The 20608-nt window shown below is 41.9% G+C and overlaps 1 protein-coding gene across 2 annotated transcripts in view; it reads right to left on the bottom strand.

Annotated features, from left to right (window-relative positions):
• Mamdc2 (MAM domain containing 2) overlaps positions 1-17492 on the bottom strand; it is a 152216-nt gene extending 134724 nt beyond the window's left edge. The window contains exons 1-2 of one of the 2 annotated variants that reach the window (XM_047524597.1): positions 17047-17492; positions 16593-16706 (exon numbers count right to left, since the gene is read on the bottom strand). In XM_047524597.1, the coding sequence (XP_047380553.1) occupies positions 16593-16706; positions 17047-17080 (148 nt within the window). In that variant the 5' untranslated portion in view covers positions 17081-17492. The remainder of the gene's footprint in view (positions 1-16592; positions 16707-17046) is intronic. The other variant, XM_047524596.1, reaches the window with a different exon arrangement.
• Between the last annotated feature and the right edge of the window lie 3116 nt (positions 17493-20608).

Genomic DNA, 20608 nt, shown 5'->3' with positions numbered 1-20608 from the left:
TCCTGTCTCTTGCCATATGACACTCTGCACTGCCCCAGGACTCTGTCAGCAGGAAGGCCATCACCAGATGTGGCCCCCCAACCTTGGACCTCTGGAACCATGAAACAAATTAAACCTCTTTTCTTTATAAAGTTACCAGCTTCAGGTTGTGATAATAGACTAATATACAAGGTTACCTGAATGAACTTGTTCTAGGCTTGGAAGAATAAGTCACAAAGGACACGGAGCCAATGGGAGGGGGGAAAAGGGTTAGGAGACCATGCGAGATGACCTAAACAGGAAAGGAGAGAGGAAGACAAGTTTTGTTCCATAAGTTTTTATGAAGTAAATGCCTACCATCAAGAGGCCGGGTACTGGGTACATAATGAGAGTTGTGGCTTCCACTAGTTTGGGAGAGATGCTTGTGATAGATGAACAGCTCCCAGTAAAGGAAAGAATGTGAAGAGGTTGCTTTGGGAGGAAAGGCCATCAAAGTAGTCAACATACAAGAGTTTGGAATCCTATTTACCCGCTGAGGCCAGAAAATAAATCTTGTGTTTCTTTGGAAGCTCTTCAGTATCAGACTCAGTCCAGGCAGCCAATACCAAGACAGTGGAACAGGCACTGGCTTTAGAGAAGACAGGCACTAGGATCTGATCAGTGCTCTGACTACGTGACCTGGGGCAGGTCAAATAGCCTCTCTGGGTCTCAGTGGCTGCATCTTCAAAAAGGAGATAGTCACATAAGATTGTAAAAGGTTTGTAGGTTTGGAGGTAATAGGGGTATGGTGTATGCAATGTGGCAGCTAATAATCATTATTATAGGATGGTCAAGGATCTGATTGACAAGTCACTTTCCCTACTGTATTATTAAAGCTCCACAAAAGCAGCTGGTCATTAAGGAACTGAGCACTCAACCAGTCAGCACAGTCTGTCAGGCCCTTGCTGCATGGATAACTACATATTGTAGAGGACCTAGATGGTAAGTGTCCTCAGTGTCAGCTGAGACTACAAATTTGAATGAGATGAACCCCCTGCATCATCATTTTCACAGATGCGACCTGAGATAAAGTAACAATTGACAATTTTATTTACATATTTCAGGGTTTGGAAGGTAGCTTAGTTTGTACAGCACTTGCATAACGGCCCTGAGTTCAAATCTCAGCATTAAAAATATCATATTTTCTTTCACACACTCAATGTACCTACCCAAAGAGAATTTTTGCTTTTTCTAGACCAGACCCTTGGCCCCATTTCCTGCTTTGGCAGAGGCTGCTACTGATATTTGAGGCATCCTCAGAGGTGTCTCCTTAGTTACATCCCACCAGTAGTTCAAGGCCCACCAAGAGGTCTCTTTGATCCACTGACTTTATACTTGTCAGTTCTCATTGAGCTCAGAACTGCCAGGACCTTCTACACATTCCTTGTCATGGTACTAATCTCAATTTATTAAATTACAGTTACTGTTCTTATATCTTATTTCTTCAACCAGAATGGCAACTCCTTGAGGAGTTACCTTTATTACCCACATATTTCCCATCATTTCCTAGCATAGGAAGGCAAATGTTAAATGAAAAAAAAAAAGAGAGAAGAAAAGAAAAAGCTCATGATTTTCACCTTAAAAACTAGAGCCTAGCATTTATTATCTTATTGCTCTCTAAAAGACACGTCCACATTCCATGGAATGAACTTTGGAAATGTTAAAACAGATTCCCTGACCACCAGTTTCTTCATCCACGAAGAGTATCTTTCTCAATGAGTTGATACAACCCTAACTTGTGCATCGAAAGTCATCACCTACTATCAAATGAAAGGACAGGGAGACAGACTAATCTGACCCTTTGTCTTTTTTCCACAGTTAAAAGACTTTTGTTGTTCTTAGACTTGTCCTGGGTTTCCTGCTTACATCCCTACCCATTTGAGTTCAAATGTCTTTTTCCATAATCCAAGCAGGCAAATATTACATCTTACAATTTTTTTTTTTTTTTTTTTTTTTTTTTTGCATAAGGGTACTTGACTCATTTTCAAAACAAGGCTATCAAGATTACAAAGACACAAGTTCTTCTGGACTTTGTCCAGAGAATGCCGGGCAGTTGTGGGGATCTTTTGAGTGGAAGACTCTCATAGGAGTTTTCCAATTAATCTCTTTAACTTGGAACCAGGCAGAACATTCTTCTGTTGTCTCAGGGCTCTGTGCCATTTCTAAAAGGAAAAGATTGACTTCAAGTTTCCTCAAAATTAGATTTTATTTGCTGGTGGGGCCCCTGTTATGGAAGAATTTAGAAGAAATAATGCTCTCACATTGTTTTCTTAGTCACTCACATGATAACTCAAGTAGAAAAGTTTCTTGCTTCAAAGTGCAGTGAAAAAAGTGATTATTACAATTGCTTACTTCCTTCACAGAGTACAGACTGTAACTAGAAATCCTGTTATGAAATATAGCTCTGCTACCTAGGATCTCTGTGACCTCACTCCTCACATCCCTGCTAGTGATAAAAACAGGACCCAGTTCAGTGGGCTGTTGAAAAGGTCAAATTAGTTAAGAAAAATTATGAGACCAATATGTAGATAAGAGTTAGCTATCAATCACTCCACAAGGACTAATTATAGTTATAACTGCTACTATTATTTTTATCACAAAGATCCTTTGATAGCCCACGACAAAGGACAGTAAGGCAACATAGCAAAATGGTTATGTTCTTAGTCTTTGGAGACAAACCTAGGTTAACATTCAGGTTTCATCAATTCCTTGCTCCATGACTTTGGGAATGTTTTAAAAACTCTAACCCCATCCGTTCCTTACTGGGTTATAATAAGAATTTGGTGACATGATGCATATAAACCATGATGTTTGTTATCTAATAATTGCCTAATAAATGTTTGATAGAATAATTGTTATTATTCAATTTCCTACTGGGTCATCAAGTTCAATGGCAACCTGCCCATCCAGTGCTCAGGAAATGCTTGCAAACATCACATTTGTCTTTGAGTTTGTTAGCAACTCTGAAATGAGATCTAAGGATAAAAAAATAAAATAAAATAAAATATGCCAGGCATCACTCTCAACTCCCAGCTGATGGTATCTTGATGGCAAGTCATTCTACAATGCACTTGGTGGCTGGTGATGGAGATTCAAAGAAGATTGAAACTCTGAATCCCTGCTGCTCACTCTCCAGGCTTGGTCCTTTGTCAAACAAGGAAAAGTTCTTAAATCATTTAAGTCTCAAATCCAGTGTCTTTTGTGCATGACTCTGATTCACTGCACATTATGATGGAATGATGGTGAATACTATCTATTTTTCCAAGACCCATTAATTTTCTAAGAATTCTTAGACTACCAGGCTAATATTAGGCTCAGCAAGAGATGGCTCATAAATGTGTCCAAACTTGTTTTATGACAGGAATATGTTCACAAAAGAATGAATGACTTCCTGAAACCCAAAATGACAAATGAAAGGGGTTGATTAAAAATATAAGCCATTTTACACCCTTTTCATCTCTCAGCAGTTTTTATTGTGAGTAGCTGTGTTGGTTCAGACAAATGACTGAAGGGCTATTCTAAGGGACAGAAAAACTTTTCTTAGCAACTGAGCTGTCTACTTATAGTTGTTACACAAATAGGTCATCTTCTTCCTTTCTCAAATTTGCTTAATAGCATTCTCGATAGGCAAGAGAGCCATTTGGATCAAGCCTGAACAGGACAGAAATTAAAACATTATTGGTAATTATTGATCTGTTCTTTAAATGGAATGATTTAAAAACCTAGCTCCATAGCTAGCAAAACTCTTTTTAGATTCAGTAAATCTTTTCTTCTTCTTTTTTTCTGTTTGGTATTGAGGCTTGAACTCAAGATATTTAACCACTGAGCTACATCCCATGCCGTTATTATTTATTTGAGAAAGGGTCTTGATAAATTGCTTAAGGCCTAAGTTGCTAAGACCTCAAACTTCCGATCCTCCTGCTTCAGCTTCTTGAGTCTCTAAGAGTACATGTGAGCCACAGTACTTCAGCAATCTTTAAAGGATGCATGCAAAGTAAAGAAGTCCTAGTCCCCAAGCCCAGAACTGAAAATGAAGCATGCCTCAGGTCAATACAATGCATCTTTAGATGTGTCTCCAACATCCTTTCTTTTGTATTACACAATATTCAGTACAGAACCATGTGTAGGCAACTTCAAGTATTTTATATTGACAACAAAGATAAAAGTCTGTATTGATGTATATAGTCTAGGATATATTAGGGTTTTTCAGTTTTTTTCTATACTCAAACATGAGTACAGAAAGTGCACTGATCTTCAGTGTTAATTCATAAGGAAAAAATACTGAAGTTTAATTCATCAGAATTTTTTTAAAAAAGGAAAAAGTTTTCAGATTATGAAGTGCAATTTCAGATACTTCTTCCTGATTTTCAGGATTTATAATGGAAAACCAAAGGATTTCTTTCCAGAAAGTTTATACTTTAAAATTGCCCAGTACAGGATCAAAACACACTTCAGAAGAAAATTCTCCAACACCCTGCCCTATTAGCCATATTTAACAAAGTCACATAAATAAATCTGTAGAAACTTAAAACAGAAAATTTCCTAGTTACAGTTTCAGACTAGATGGTCTTCATCATAAAATATTGGTAAGCAAAGGAGAGAGGAGGCAGCCTCTCAGGGAAGCAGAAACATATTAAAGTCATCTTCATTATAAGCATAGCCCCAAATAACACTTTGGCTCTCCTTGGCAGTAAGGCAAAAGTTTTTCAAATATGGAATGGAAATTTCTCTAAGCATCCAGCTAAGTTATATATCACACTGTTGTATGGCAACATTGCCACTCTCTTGAGAGTAATAAGATGAAGAAGTACCAAAATTTTTGTCTAGTAGGATAGCCTGCTTGCAAAACCACGTTTATCTGGGTACTCTTTTAATTCTTTCACAGTAGGACTAGATGAATTTGAAATTTAGGAGTATTCCTTACAACTGCCAAAGTATTTTAGGTCAAGCTGTAAAATTTCCCTAAATTTTTCTTCCAAGATTATGCTAAGGACTGAGAAATGAATCCTTCAAATGGTTCCAAGAGCAAATTCTAATCTATTAAGGAAAAAAATAAGTAAAAGTTACATTTCCCTGCCTCTGCTTGATGTCTTCTCAGGTCTTACTACTGCATGGGAGATGCACTGTGGTAGCTGAGGATTCAGGGGAAAGTTGAAATGTTGGAACTTCAATATTGGCCAGAGGCTCTCTCTGCCAGTCTGTCCCCCTTGGAGCTGACCTCCAAAAGAGCAAAGGAGCTGTCCTACTCCCTGATGGAGGCAGACCAGGGCCAAGTGAAGTTCAAATCTTTGGAGCCAGGCAGACTTGGGTTGCTATCCCCACTCTTACACTCTCTGTGTTGCCTTGAGCATGTTATTTTAATCACTCTGTGTCAAACTTCCTCATTATTAAGTTCTGGCAAAAATAACCTTCAAGATTATTGTGAAGGTCCAAGATAATGACAATACATGTGTTTGACAGGCACTTTGAAATGCCATCTATAGATCACATACCTTAGCTATTGTGTGACTCTCTCTTTAGGGTTCCCTTTGCCCTTCTTACTGGTAGTTCTTCAGGCAGAAATAGAATGTGTTATGTCACTCAAGTTCCCTTAGACCTAAGACACCCTCCTGCTTCTTATAAAAGATTTGTTTTTGTTTTTAGTGAGCAGGTTCTGGGACACATCGTAATTTACAGATTCAGTCAAATCTCCTAACGTCTCTGCATTTACAATAGAAATAAAATTTCACACATTTAGACATTGACACTTCAGTGCCCAGGAGCCACTCAGGGGAGGGCTCTTAGGTTACATGAACCAAAGCAATTCATATGTATTCAAGGCTTCTGAATTGCCAAAGTGGAATCTGGGTCTAAGCCAGAGCCAGTGAGGAAGTCCTCCTCTCTCTATCTCCCTTCTTTGCCGGTCCTTTCCCCTTACTCTACAAACGAGCTCAAGTATCCCCTTCCTAAAACAAAACAAAAACAAAAACTTCATCTCAAGTTTCTTTGTAGGTGCAGCTGGATCTTTCTTCTCATATCCAAACTGATTTGCTGAGGAATCTCCACCAACCATCTGCATTTCCCAATCACTTGTCCCATCAACGTACTCTGGTTCTGTCCTCATCGTTCCACTGAAACTGCACCCATTCCAACAGCAATGGCCTTTTAATTGTCAATTCCAAGGGCAAAGTTTTACTGTGCCCACCAACTCTGCTACACGGGATCCTGGTAATCATGTTCTACTATTGAAACTCCTGACTCCTTTGGCTCCTATGATCTTTAACTTTCCTAATTACCTCACATGTGCCTGATTCCTTCTGTCTCTTTCACAGCCCCATACCTTCCTATGCCTAACCTTTTTTTTTCTTGTATTTTTTAATCGGTGCATTATAGATGCACATAATGGTGGGATTTGTTATTACATGTTTGTACATGCACACTATTTAAGAATATAATTTGGTCAATCTCATTCCCCAATATTTTCCTTTTCCCTCTCTTCCTCCCTCCCTCCCCTGGTCCCTTTCCTCTGCTCTACTGATCTCCCTTTGATTTTCATGAGATTCCCCCATCCCACATGCCTGCCTTTCTTTTCCATTTTCCTCTATAGCTATAGCCTCCACATATGAGAGAAAACACATGACCCTTGGTCTTCTGAGTTTGGTTTATTTTGCTTCATATAATGTTCTCAAATTTCATCCATTTTCCTGCAAATGACATCATTTCATTTTTCTTTATAACTGCATGAAACTCCATTTTGCACCACATTTTCTTTATCCACCTACCCATTGATGCACCCCTCGCTTATGCCTGATTCTTGACTGCTCCTTTGAGAGTCCATTCTTAGCCCCTGATTTTGTCACTTTGCAAATTCTCCTCTGGTAATATCACCTCTGTTTAAAATTTTAACCATTATATACACCAAATGTTTCCACAGTCATAGTCCCACCCAGCCTGTACCTGACCTTCAGTTTACATCAAAGACTTACTGGAAACCTCCATCTAGATGTTTCCCAGGCAGGTCAGAACAGATATATTTTTCTACCCTAAACATGATGTGCCTTTTGAAATTGTTCCAACTTTTGGTACCACCAACCAAACAGCTGCCTAAAGTAGAAATTTAGGAGAACTTCTCCCTCTGATTATCACTTCTACCCAATCAACTGAGTTCTGCCAATTTAATCCCCTTTGTGAACATTTTACTTACTCTTTCCATTTCATACCTAACACCCCTGCCCTGATTCAGGCTTTCTTCATCTCTCAGACCTCTGGACAGTCCCCTGATTAGTGTCCCTATTGCCAAGTTCATCTCCTTCAAATTGAGCAGTCTTGCAGCTACTGAATGAACAGGTAGTCCAGCAGTGGGGTAACCAATGTCCATAGGCAAGGTCATACAAAGAGTTCTTTCGGAAAGACTTTGCCTGTACCTCCCACTTTTTATTCCTGCTCAAATATGACTCTCTAGATTTCTTAATAATGCTAGGAGCTAACTGATATCCTTCCAATAAATTCCTTTTATGCTTAATTTAAATGATCAACTTACGTTGCTTGCAAAGAAATCCTTAACTAGTACACACTCGTTTAACTCTCCACCAGTATTATAGATACTGGTCTACCTAGGGCAGGGACTGGCTATGTACTCTACGAACTGCATGTACTCTGTGGAGTTTGTTCTCAAACTACTGATGTTGTGCCTGATGGGTAGTAGACATTCAAATGCTTGTGGATAGAATAAATATTCTTCAGTAGCCTTTTCTGTAAAATACATGATGCTATGAAGTTATGATATGATACTTCTTGTTTTACTTTATTATCTTATTCTTAGCCTCAGAATACCCTAAAACACATGTAAATTTCTTACAAAGTACAGAAAGCAAATACTCTGGCAGATCTCAGTGAATGGCAACTTGATCCTCTGACTTCCTCTATGTGTCACATCCCTACATAAAGACTTCTTCCTAGAGCAGATAAGTATTCTTCCCTGCTTTTCCCTATCAAGATGGGTACTGTTGATACCTCATACCCAAGTTCCTTAGAAACACCAGTTTTCAATGACTAGTTCAAAGTCTAAAAACCTTTTGCCAAAAAATACTTTATAGACCAGCAGGATTGCTCTCAAGGTTGTACTGTGATTGTTTGTGATGGCAGAGGATCCAGGTATTCAGGCCACCCTGATGGGTGAATACTCTAAGAGTTATTTGTTCATTGGCCTGGCATAGATGAGGCAGACCAGGTATTAGTGAGGTGAGCCGAAATACTGTTCTGCTGTTATATCTGGACATTATAACATAAGCCTCTGAAGTCTTTGAAGTCTTATGGCAGGAAGAACTTTTAAAAACAGCCTCTTTCACTACATGGAAAAACGTCAAGCATTTTTTATTTTTGCTTTTCTATCAATTTCCACAAGAGCCTCAGAGATTAATGAAACTCACAATGTTTGTTGATATTATATTCTCTTTCTCAGGTACTATACAGGGAGGATATAATCTCGGTTCTCAAAGATGTAACATTTGATGAGGTGATGGAGTGGAGGCTCCAATAAAGAGACACAAGTAAGAATATTTACAGGGTGAAAAATGAGGAGAGTTATGGGAAAGGAGGAAAAGGAGATGTTTAATTTACCTGGGACAATCATGAACTATTTTTTAAAATACTTTTACTTGTCAACAGACCTTTATTTTATTTATATGTGGTGCCAAGAATCCAACTCAGTGCCTCACATGTGCCAGGCAAGCACTCTACAACTGAGCCACAACCCCAGCCCCAGTCATGGAATATTTTAAGTCAGAACTAGATCTTAAAGCATGGGTAACATCTGTATTAGTCAATTTCACAGTACTACAATGAAATACTCAAGACAACTAATTTTATAAAAGAGGAAAGGTTTATTTATGCTGCAGTTTGAGAAGTTCAAGTCTAAGATTCTGAGGCCCATTCATTTGGCCTCTGGTGAGGATGGCATATCATGGTGAAAGCAAATGCAAGAGTCAAGTGGTTACCTCTTGAACTGGAGCAGAATAGAAGAAAGCCTGGGCAAGGTCCCACAATCCCTTTCAAAAGCATGCCCCCAATGACCTAAAGACCTCTCATAAGGCTCCACCTCTCAAAGTTCCAGAGTACTTCCCCAAACGCCCACTCTGGGGACTAAGCCTTTAACATACAGACCCTTGGGGGGACATAATGAAAAATTAAACCCCACAAACCATAGCAGCATTTAAAATCAATCAGAGTGGAAAAGAATAAGAAAGTAGATAATATGGGTGTAGAGGACAGTGCAATCTGAGTAAGAGGCCAGAAAGTAAAGGGCGTGTTGAGTGAAGAGTACATTAGACATTAAGGGGAGGGAAGAGCAGAAATATGATTTGAAGAAAATCATGAAGGACCTTGAATGGCAAGCTAAGCCATTTTCACTTTATCCTCTGGACACTGACAATCATCAAAGGATTCTCAACAAGATGACATTTCTTCTTTCTTGTCTGGAGGTGCAAGGGAGGTCATCCGAATGCATAGTCCTCAACCATGCACACATATTAGAATCAACTAGGGAGTTTTTTTATTTGTTAGTGTGTGTTTGGTTTTTAGCAATGCTAAATATGGTCCTATTTCTGGCCAAATAAATCAGAATCTCTTGGTGTAGTAGTTGGGCAATGACTATTTTTAGAGAAACTTTTAGGTGATCTAGCCATGTTGTGAACCACTGCCTAGATCTAAATGGAGTCATTCACAACAGAAATTTCTGATTTATTCTTGCCCCTAAGCATCTGCGTTTATCACTAGCAATCTGTTCTTCAGCGTTCAGCACTACCTTCTTCCAGATAGACAGATAATTGAACACCATGAGAACCTAGGCCTGAATACATGAATACATTTATTTATAAGACAAGCTTAAGAAAAAGTGAGGAAGAGTGTTAAGATATTTGGCAGATGTGAAAACCAGGGTTGACTAGCCAGGATACATAAGACAGGTTCAAATATCTGCTGGCCCTACTTACTGCATTGTCCAAGTTTCTATTAACATAATTGGGTTTTACTCAAATTCTTCAAAATCAAATATTGTTTAATAAGAGCTAGAAATGGTACTGCTCCTAGGACAACCTAGTAAAAGAGATTCTACTATTTTAAGAAGCATGTTTTTTTTTCATGAATATTATATGCCAGATGCAAGCCACAAAACATTTGTAACTATAGGCTAAGAAATTTGAAGATAAATGAAAGCATAAAAATCCTATGACAAAAAAAATTACTTTTTCCTCCCAACATGTTGTGATCTTGGCTGACTTCTGCAATTATGAGAAGGAACATATCCTAAATTCTCAGGCATCTTATTGGGGATCAGGCCAGGATCTGGATAGCAACTTCCTATTCAGTAACTGTAAACTGAGTAGGGAGGAACTCATACTGGGTGTTGGCCTTGATAAGAAGAGATTGACTATACAGAGTCTCCATCCAGCGGAGTCAGTCAGGGAAGAAAGAGAAGGCAGATATTGCTAGTCCATACAGTTAAGTTCCAAGTGGAGGGGTCAGATAAGAAGGCTTCAGAATTCAGACTGACTGTCAGGGAGGTCAAGGGTTAGGGACCTGCCTGAGAGCAGAGGGGAAGAGAGATCCCCCTTTGATACATTCAATGTAATAATACATGTAATGTTTACAACAATCTTATGAAATAAGTACTTTCATTATCTCCTTTTATAGTAGAGGAAATTGAGATACAGAGAAGTTAAATAACTTGCCCAAGGTCACACAGCTTGAAAGAACAGAGCTTGGATTCTAATCCAGGGTGTCCAGCTCAGAGTTGGTGTTTTCCTCTAGGCTTAAGTTATTCCTCATGAGAAGCAGCAGATTGAACCAAGCACAAAAGAAAATGCAGAAATTTCATGATTGGACAGTAGTTTCACTTATTCAATACAGTCATCCAGTCAGCAAATATTTATTGAGTACATACTGTGTACCAGGCCCTTTTCTATTGCAGGTAGGCAGGATCCCTATACAACTTAAAGAGTGAATAGACGTTACCTGGTGTGACATAAAATGTAGTGTTTTATGGGTTTGTTAGGTACAGAGCAGTGCATTTTCAGGAATCTGTGTTCTTCTATGCATCCAGAAATATAAATAAGCTCTGATGTAGTTTCCAACACAATGAGGCTCCAGAGTCCAGGACGCAGTGGAGACCTGGGATGTTATAGCAATGCAGAAGAAAGAACTGAGGGAAAGTCAAGGAGATTAGACCCTGCCCCTGGGATGGACCCTGACTTGGCCTATGACTATGACTGGCAGCCCATCTGGCCCCTAGAGTACTCCTCTGTAAAATGAGGAGCTTGCTCAGGGTGATCTTCAAGGCTCAGTTCTAGGACTGAGGCTCCTAGGCAGAGCTGGGACAGAGCCATTGCCACTCTCAGGCCCTGCACACAATAACCATGCTCACACTTACAACAGTAATATCAAGGCAGCACCAGGGACTGGCATGTGATGCTGCAGGAATAATGGGGCCATCTTTCAGGGAGGCACCCAAAGGACATTCCTGATGTGTCCTGGGTTCCAGCTTCTACACAATGGGAGGTACTCTTCTGCTTGGAGACCTTCAAGAGAATGGTCAGCAGAGGTAATGCAGGAGCAAACAGCCCTACAGGGGACAGGAATTGCCCTAAGAATTTGGCAATGTCAGGATAGGATGTCGAAGCAGCCTTCCAAAGTCAGGAAAAGAGCTGTCATCAGCAGGAAGAAGGGGACTGGTCCTCCTCTCCCAGGAAGGCCCCTTGGACTCCTGGCCAGACTTTTGGCTCCAGCTGGGCCTCAAGAAATCTCAAGTGGGATTTGTCACTGTTAATAATAAATAGCACGTGACTGAGTACAGAACTGAAACTCTGATGGCCAAGTAACCAAGAGTGTCCTTAAAGGAGAGGGAACACGTTTGGCAACAGAAAGAGGGTATCAGAAAGAGACACACACACATGTGATTCAGGTGCACTTTACCATGACCCCCAGCCCTGTTCCTTGGTTAGGCCAAACATGACTACTTTCCAGTCTCAGATAGGATCACTTGTTCCAAGATACCACCCAGATATTTCCTGTGTTAGGTAACTCCTCAAACCTTGACCTCTAGTGTAGAAAAACAAGGTAAGTCTTCTGTATTAAAAGTGCTTTAAGCAACAATAAACGTACACTCTACATTGCTGGTGGGACTAAAAATTAGTGCAACCACTATGAAAAGCAGTATGGAGATTCCTCGGAAAAGTTGGAATGGAACCACCATTTGACCCAGTTAATCCCACCCCTCAGTTTATACCCATAGGACTTAAAATCAGTATACTACAGGATGCAGTCACACCAATGTTTATAGCAGCTCAATTCACAATATCCAAGCTATGGAGCCAACCTAGGTACCCTTCAACAGATGAATGGATAAACAAAATGTGGTATATATACACAGTGGAATATTACTCAACCTTCAAGAAGAATGAAATTATGGCATTTGCAGGTAAATGGATGGAGCTGAAGAATATCATGCTAAGTGAAATAAAGCAATCCCCCCAAACCAAAGACTGAATATTTTCTCTGATATACAGATATTAATTCACAATAAGTGGGCCACAGCTAGGGAAGAATAGAGTTACTCTGGATTAGGTGGGGGGGTGCATGGGGAAGGGGGCATGAGAATGGGAAGGAAAGTGGACTGAATCAGACATTATTATCCTATGTGCATACATGATTACATGACCGGTATGATTCTACGTCATGTACAACCAGAATGAGAAGTTATACCCCATTTATGTGTGATATGTTAAAATGCATTCTACTGTCATGTATAACTAATTAGAACCAAATTTTTAAAACGTGCTTTGGATTTCTTTTTTACCTCCTCTTCACCTGACACATCTTGGCATCCACCTTCCTCACCCACGTGCTCAGTGTTCTGAACTTCTGTTTAAGGAGCAGCACCTGCATTTGGTTTTATCTCCCTCCTTGCTTTAGTTTTTCTATGGCTTCCTCAGAGAGTTAAGGTTAAAAGTAGTAAGCCACAATGTCCAAAAATGAGTGAAGCCAAAATCCACTCAATGACTAATGAGAATTGTGAGGCCAACTGTATGGTCTCCAAGAATCCTCAGCCAAAGGACTTCTGCCCCCACTGCTGGCATGAGGAAAATGGAATCAAAGTCTCAATTTTGCTGAGATCCATTGCTCTAAAGGAGTTCCAACATCCTCTGAACTGTGGATGAATAAGGATGATTTTTATTAAAGATAAATGAACAAATAAAGAAGATTTTTTTATAGGATAAAATAAATCCCTTACTTCCTGGATTTAATTCAAACCTAAGATTTAGAAGCAAGTTCAAATTTGAGTCTAACATAATTTCACTTCCCTTGATGAGTTAGGAACAATTTTTAAAAATTCTACAAAATGCACAGGGGGAAATCAAGAAAATGGAACAACCATGGGCAAAACCAGAAAGTAGACAATATTGGGCGGCAGGGCCCAGTCACCTGACCTCATAAAGTCACCCTTCCCTGGGGGCACCTCCATGATGGTACCTGACCCAAGTCAACATGCCACCTGGTCAAAACTTACCTATTTTATACCCAGTGGAGACAAAGCATGTTTCCAAATGACCATGAACTAGTGGGCATTGGAATGTAACCAGAGATGCTTAGAGTCCTAATACTCTAGATAAACCAAAGGGACGGATGTCAGATACAATTTCAGGCAGCAGAAGAGAACCCAGGAGACAAGGAGATGATTCCAGCTACCCCCAGACATGACCCTCCTTTGATGAAATTCTAAATTGCAGACTTGTTTTTAGACTTAACTACCTTCACTACGATTTAACATTGCCTTCTCCACTATAAATGAACTTACTGACCAAGGGGAATACAGGAAGTGCCATTTATGTTCCAAGTTCTTGTGGGCAAAAGTTTCTGAAACTCATAACCTTCTATGGTGGATCCAGTACACCGAGGTGAGTGGAACCTCTTTCAAAGGGTTTCTGCAGCAAGATGAAGTAAATTTGCAGAGAAGTTTGTGAACAACTAGCCAAATTTCAGCTGGAGACAATTTTATTATCTTTAATTTAGCAACCTAGAAAAATGGGTTTATAAGGGAAATTCTTAGTGATAGCTTCTCAGTAGGTGACCACAGCAACTGGCACACACTTACCTCCCTGATCCAGAGCCCACAGTGGACTGCGAGGATCTTTGAAACACTAGATCTGTAGCAACTGAAGCCTAACCTGCCGGCTCCACCCTGGAGTGGTCAGAGAATGAATGAACCTCCTCTAGCCAAGTCAGTTGTCCCAATCCTGCGCCAGAGAGCAGGAGGGGAAGCCACAGTGCCTTCATTATACTATTAAACTGCAATCACCTTTTTCTATAAGCATCTTCCTGTTTTCCCTGAAGAGGGACTGTTCAACTGCCACCTTGGTGCAGAGGTGTCAGTTCAGCGGAGCACTTCCTGTGGGCCTGGGAGGTGCTTGTGCTCAGCAGGTTGTGGCATGCCATGCCCACTGACCCAGAGACAGACTGGGAGGGTCCCTGTCCTGGAAGAGCCTGGGGGTGGGGGCTCAAGAACTTAGGCTCTGGTTTCTGGAGTGATACTGATTTCTGTTCTTCGGGACCATACCTGAGTGAGGCAAGAGAGGAGCCTAGGACACAAGATTTAAGTTCACCCTTGGGGGTCTCACAAGTTGCTCCTGCACCCTGTTCCTGGACCTACGTAGGGCAAAAATGGATGTGTGTGTGTGTGTGTGTGTGTGTGTGTGTGTGTGTGTGTATGAGAGAGAGGGCAGGGGGACAGAACAGATATCAGGGAAGTCTGAAGTTCTCCAAGTATGGTCCCCAGAGCAGCACCTGGGTACTTGTAAGAAATTCTCAGGTCCCACTCCAAACACATAGAATCAGAAACTCAAGGAGGGGGCAGCGAGCTGTGTCTTAACATGCCCACCGGGTCATTCTGTTGCAGCTGAAGTTCAAGAAGCCCTGTGTTAGAGAATAATGCTCTCCCAAACCAGTCCCATGATACCTGTAAGGTCATCTCTCAAAATGCTTCATATGTAACAGAACAGGAAGAGGGGTAGAGTGGTGAGATTAAAGATTCTTTCCTAATGCCTTTGGCAAGGAAGAATTCCTCTGATAATAGATCAAAAATTGCCTTTTCCCGGATATCCTCAAGTAAACTACAGTAGTCAAGGTGTGGCAAGTGTTGGGGATAAAGATTACTACTGAATTGGTCTCTTCCTATTTCTTCTTATGACTAGACAACTCAGAGTTGACCATTTTGTGACACTATGGGACACAGATCAGCCAATTGAATATTTGAAGGTTCAGATCCCCACCTCTGCAAAAAATGATGCTAGCATCCCTACCTGTGAGGGCCAGAGAAGTTCATGTAGGCAAAGCCCTCAAAAGAACTGAGCTGTGGTGACAGTTCCTACATCCTCACCAGGGTTCTGGGCTCCACCTTCTCCAGAGTGTATGATGACAACTGAGTGGGGAGTGGGGTGAATGCTTTCGTTTATGGTGCCATCTTTATGATAGGAGATTGTTTTGTAGCTCAGATGGTCAAGGGCAGCAGGTTTCTACACGACGGTGATGCAAGTGACAGAGAAAAGAAAGAAGGAGGGACACTCGGTGCCTGCTATTGGGTATTGGAAGCCAATTGTTTCTTTTCTATATAAATGAAGATAGGAAGACACATTTGAATTCCCCACATTTAAACTTTGTTACTGCAACACAAACAATGTGGAGTAGTGAGACCAATACCCTCCAATTGAATGACCTCAAATATTCTGTGGTGGAATTTCCTCTTTTGTCCAGTGCTGGATCATATACAGGAGCCAGAGGGATGAAAGTCTTAGCATTGAGGTCCCAGCACAGACGTATAGGACCATTCTGGCCATTTTCCCTTTTCTTTCTTTCTTTCTTTCTTTCTTTCTTTCTTTCTTTCTTTCTTTCTTTCTTTCTTCTTCCTTCCTTCCTTCCTTCCTTTCTTTCTTTCTTTCTTACTTTTTCTTTCCTTCCTTCCTCCCTTCCTTCCTTCCTTCTTTCCTTCCTTCCTTCCTCCCTTCCTTCCTTCCTTCCTTCCTTCTTTCTTTCTTTTCTTTTTTTTTTTTTTTAGCACAGTGCAGGGATGGAGCCCAAGGCCTTGAGCATGCAGGCAAATGCTCTACCACTGAGCTAAATGCCTCCAGTCCAAGTTTAGGGCCATTCTGCAAAGCTGGACAAGAACTAGCCCCATCCAAATTTCCCAGTTCACAAATGTGTTAATTGAAGACCAACAAAACGGATGGCCTGCAGGGGGCACACAGCTGGCAGGTGACAATCATTAGCTGTGCCCCCCTTTTCCCTTAGGTTAAGGAGTGCTGGGGGGAGGTGCATATTCTCAGAGCTCCTACCCACAGGCCAGGTAAACAAAGGAAGCCTGCCTTATCTCTTCCTTGGCCATCCCTTGCAGTGCAGCTGAGGGTTGGAAGGAGGATCCGTGACTCACACTTTTGCTCCGGAGGGGATTTAACTCCAAGATAACATTATCCATGTGGGGGTAAGGAATAGAAGCCAACTAACAAAAGAGAAAGTTTATTTCGGGGCGCCTCTCCATGGAGCCCCCTTACCTTCCTCATTTAAAATCCATGGCTGAAATGCAAACACCGAGTCAAAGGCACAAGTACCCTCTTCAAAGGCACAGGACCCAGCAGGCAGGTCCAGGGCACCAGCAAGCTGCAGGGCTGCAGGCACAAAGCAAGTTTCAGTTCGTGCTCCCGGCGGGAAGCGCTTGCACCACCCCCAGGGGCTATATGGTAAAAGTGGAGGGGACGGCGTGCGGGAGGGGGCGGGAGAGGGATGCACTACTTCCCCCAGCACCCCGGGGGACTCTGCTACGGGACCCCACGCTCATAACCACCCCAGGCTTGGTCAGGGGAGAGAAGTTAACGGCTGCGGAGAAGTCTCGGGAGGCGCCCTCGGATGGCCCAGCTCAACACCCCGAGCCCTGTCACTAGGGTAGCAGGAGCTGGAGCGAATCGCTCGAGCGCCCCCCCCGGGGGTCTTTCCACGTCCCGGTCTTACCTTGCACCACCAGGAGGACGCCCTTTAGCAGCATGGTCGTGCTTCAGGGAGCAGGGCTGGCAAGGGATGCAGGCTGCCAACTCCCGGACGGGCTGCTGGTGGTGAAAGGGAGCGGGGAGGCGGGAGCACTGCGGCCCGGGAGGGAGAAGTCCAGAGGCAAAGCTTGCTCCTGGAGCTGCCCAACTTAGCAAAGCGGGCGGAGTGGCAAACTGGAGGTGCCTGTGTGAAGAGTGTCGCGGCGCTGGGCTGCAGCCCAGGTTCAGATCGCGGCCCAGCTGGTCCCAGGCGATACCGGAGCTGCTCAGGGAGGCAACCGCACAGTTTTGAACAGCCAGCTACCGCTGGAGGAGAGAAGAGAGGTCGGCACGAGGTGCCTTCGTTCAGGATTTTAAAGCTTGGGACCAGACCCCTTGCAGACACTTGGAAGGGGCAGGCCTTCCAGCAGTCACTTCGCTGGTTGGGACCAGAGGCGCCTGCCCCGCCCATCCGCGGTGGGAACCAGCTTATTTCAGGGGATAGCCTCTCTGCATCTGGCATGTCAGTCCCGAAGGGTTGGCCCTAATTTTAACTTCTTCTCCCCAGAATGGAAGAGGGCGGAATTCTTTTGGGATAGCCTAGAGTAAAATTTGGAAAAGGTGGGTGGAATAAGTTTTATATCTCAGAAGTTTCCGTTTTAATGGTTCAGTATTGTTAACCCAGGAATACCCCCCACCCCCTATTTTTTAGCCAGTGGAATTTATGGCATGCCTGGTGCTCAGCATTCCCTCCGTTCAGTGAAATGGGAACATTCCATCTCTCCAAAAAACCATGATAGATTGGTCAGTGGAAGCTTCTAAACTGGGGTGTGAAGGATGGGGGATGTTGTTGGCTAGAGGTTACTTCTGAAGAATCTATTTGATACAAGTTTGCTTTGAGCACTACTTGAGTCTCCAAAAATAATCTCATCCACTAAAGAAGACCTCCTCCCCCAAACTTAATCTTCCTTGTAATTTCGTGCAGGCAGATCCATAGATCCATAGATCTGGAATGGGGCCCATGATTTTGCACATTCCTAACCTGTTTCCAGGTAGCGCTGCTGATGCTGCTGGTCTGGGGAGCAGAATTTTGAGGATCACTAACTAAAACCAACTTCTGTTCAACCATCAAAGCCCTGCTCCCATGATTTCATCTGGCTTCCAGAGTCCTGGTTTTCCTTGTCTTCACTGGCAGCTCCTCCTCAGTCTCCTTTGCTGTTTGTTATCTCTCTTATTCCTTAACACCACAGTGAAAGTTCTGTCCTTTAATTTCCTACTTTTTTCCTACCTATTCCCTAAGTGATTTCATCCAGTCTTATAGTTTTAAGTACCAATTATGAGCTGATGACTCCTAAATGTATATTTCCAGCCCAGATGTCTTACAAACTCCAGACTCTTCTATCTCATTGCCACCTCATCATGCTTATTTGGATTCTGCAGAGCTATCTAATATTTACCAGGCCCCAACACGAATGGCCCATGTTTCTTCCCAAAGCAGCCTCTTGCCTTCCTCTTCCTCATCTCAACTAAAGGAATTATTATCTTCCAGTTGCTTAAGACAAAAAACTTAGTCATCCTTGACTTGTCTCTGCCTCTTAAGACAATAACAAATTCTACCCAATCAGGATTTAAAATACAACAAGTGCTGACCCTGGTTCATGTCCATGTTCAGGACCTGATGGGCCCATGCCGCCATTGCTGTTAGCCTGGGATACCACAGTGGCCTCCTGACCACAATCTCCCTGCTTCTGGCTTACCCTTCCGTCACATTATTCTTTTTTGGGGGGTACTGGGATTGAAACCAGGGATGCTTAACCACTGAACAACATTCCCAGTCCTTATTTATTTATTTTTCATTTATTTATTTAGAGACAGTGTCTCACTAAGTTGCTTAGGGCCTCGCTAAGTTACTGAGTCTGGCTTTGAACTTGAGATCTCCCTGCCTCAGCCTCCCAAGCCACCATGCCTGGCTCCCACAGTAGTCAGGTGCATTCTTTTAATACAGAAATTGGACCTTGTCTCTCCTTGGCTCAAGATAAAACATCTTCCCAAATCATTTAGTAGAATCCGAAGTCTTCACAAGACTACCAGGTCCTATCCAACCTTCCTCAAGTCACTTATTTCTCTGACCTTGACCACCCAGCTTACATTCCTTTGGCCTCACAGACCTCTTGGCTGGTCCTCAAGCACAGTTCAGCTGTTCTCTCAGGACTTCGCACTGGCTGTTCCCTCTGCTCAAAATGCTCTTCCCCTAAGAGCCATGTAATTTGCTGCCTGGAGAGGCAGATGTCACCTTCATCTTAGGGGACAGTATTAGGAAACTTAATAACCTTCTCAATAATAGGGGAAAAGTATCTGGATCCTTTTAAAAAGAATGTGGACAAATTTTTATAAGTTTTCAGTAAGCAGTGATTCAAATGATCTAAAATTTGTTTAATGTGTGTGATTTAGTTTATGTATTTAGTCCTTTGCCTCAGGAAGGAGCTAATAAATATGAATATTTATTGTCTTCACTATTATAAAATTTTTTAGGAACAATCTCATTTAACCTTTGCTAAAGATCTGTAGGACAGGTATGATTATTATTGTTATAGTTTGGGTCTGGAATGTCCCCCAAAGGTCCATATGTTAAAGGCTTAGTCCCCAGCTTGGTAGCATTGGGAGATCTAGAGGGAGATCTTCATGTCATTGGGGGTATGATTGGAAGGATGGTGAGACCACTTCCTCTTTCTCTATTTTGCATCCCAGTTATAAGGTGAGAAGCTTTACTTCACACAGTGCTCCCAAATGCCATGTGCTGTCTGACCATGGGCCCCAAAGCAACATGGCCAAGTGACCACAGACTGAAACCTCCAAAACTGTGAGCCAAAACCCACCTTCTCTCATTATGAGTTGATTGTCTCAGGTTTTTGTTGTAGTGTTGGAAAGTCAACTAGTATACTTACCCTATTGAATGGATAGGAAAACTGAGGTGTAGACTTCAGTGACAGCAACTAACAGAGACAAGACTCAAATCTACATCTTCTTTATTCCAATACCTTTTTATCTCCACCTGAACAGTGGCCTCCCTTGTCTTATATTCTTTCGAACTTCTTGCTCACAGACAGTACTAAATATCTAATGAACTTCAAGATTCAAAGGGATATGAATCCAGTGGAAACTTTGAAACACACTTTTCAACCAAGCAAGTTTTCAGCCACATCAAACTGGTACTCCTTTTTTCAAATACCTCCAGAATAGTTCAGAGTTATAGAATTACCTTAGATTCATGTTGTATGTCCCAAGCTACAAGAAATTTAAAAACTTCAGAGCCCTATGGAGATATTCAAAAGATTTAAAATATGATTTAAAACTTCAAGATGCCATCAGTTATTACCATCTATGGAAAATGGAATCATTACGCATGAATACAAACTTAGTCAAGGTAAGAAAGCTACTTGGTATATTACTGCATGATCCCAAGGACACATGATCCATGTCACTGATGCAGGTCAAGGTATCTGGGAGGCAGACTCTGATTTTGAGTTCAGTGTGCAGGAGGACTACTA

Source organism: Sciurus carolinensis, chromosome 14 (assembly GCF_902686445.1).
Source record: "Sciurus carolinensis chromosome 14, mSciCar1.2, whole genome shotgun sequence".
NCBI classification, from domain to species: domain Eukaryota; kingdom Metazoa; phylum Chordata; class Mammalia; order Rodentia; family Sciuridae; genus Sciurus; species Sciurus carolinensis.
This window is presented reverse-complemented; position numbering and strand designations above follow the sequence as displayed.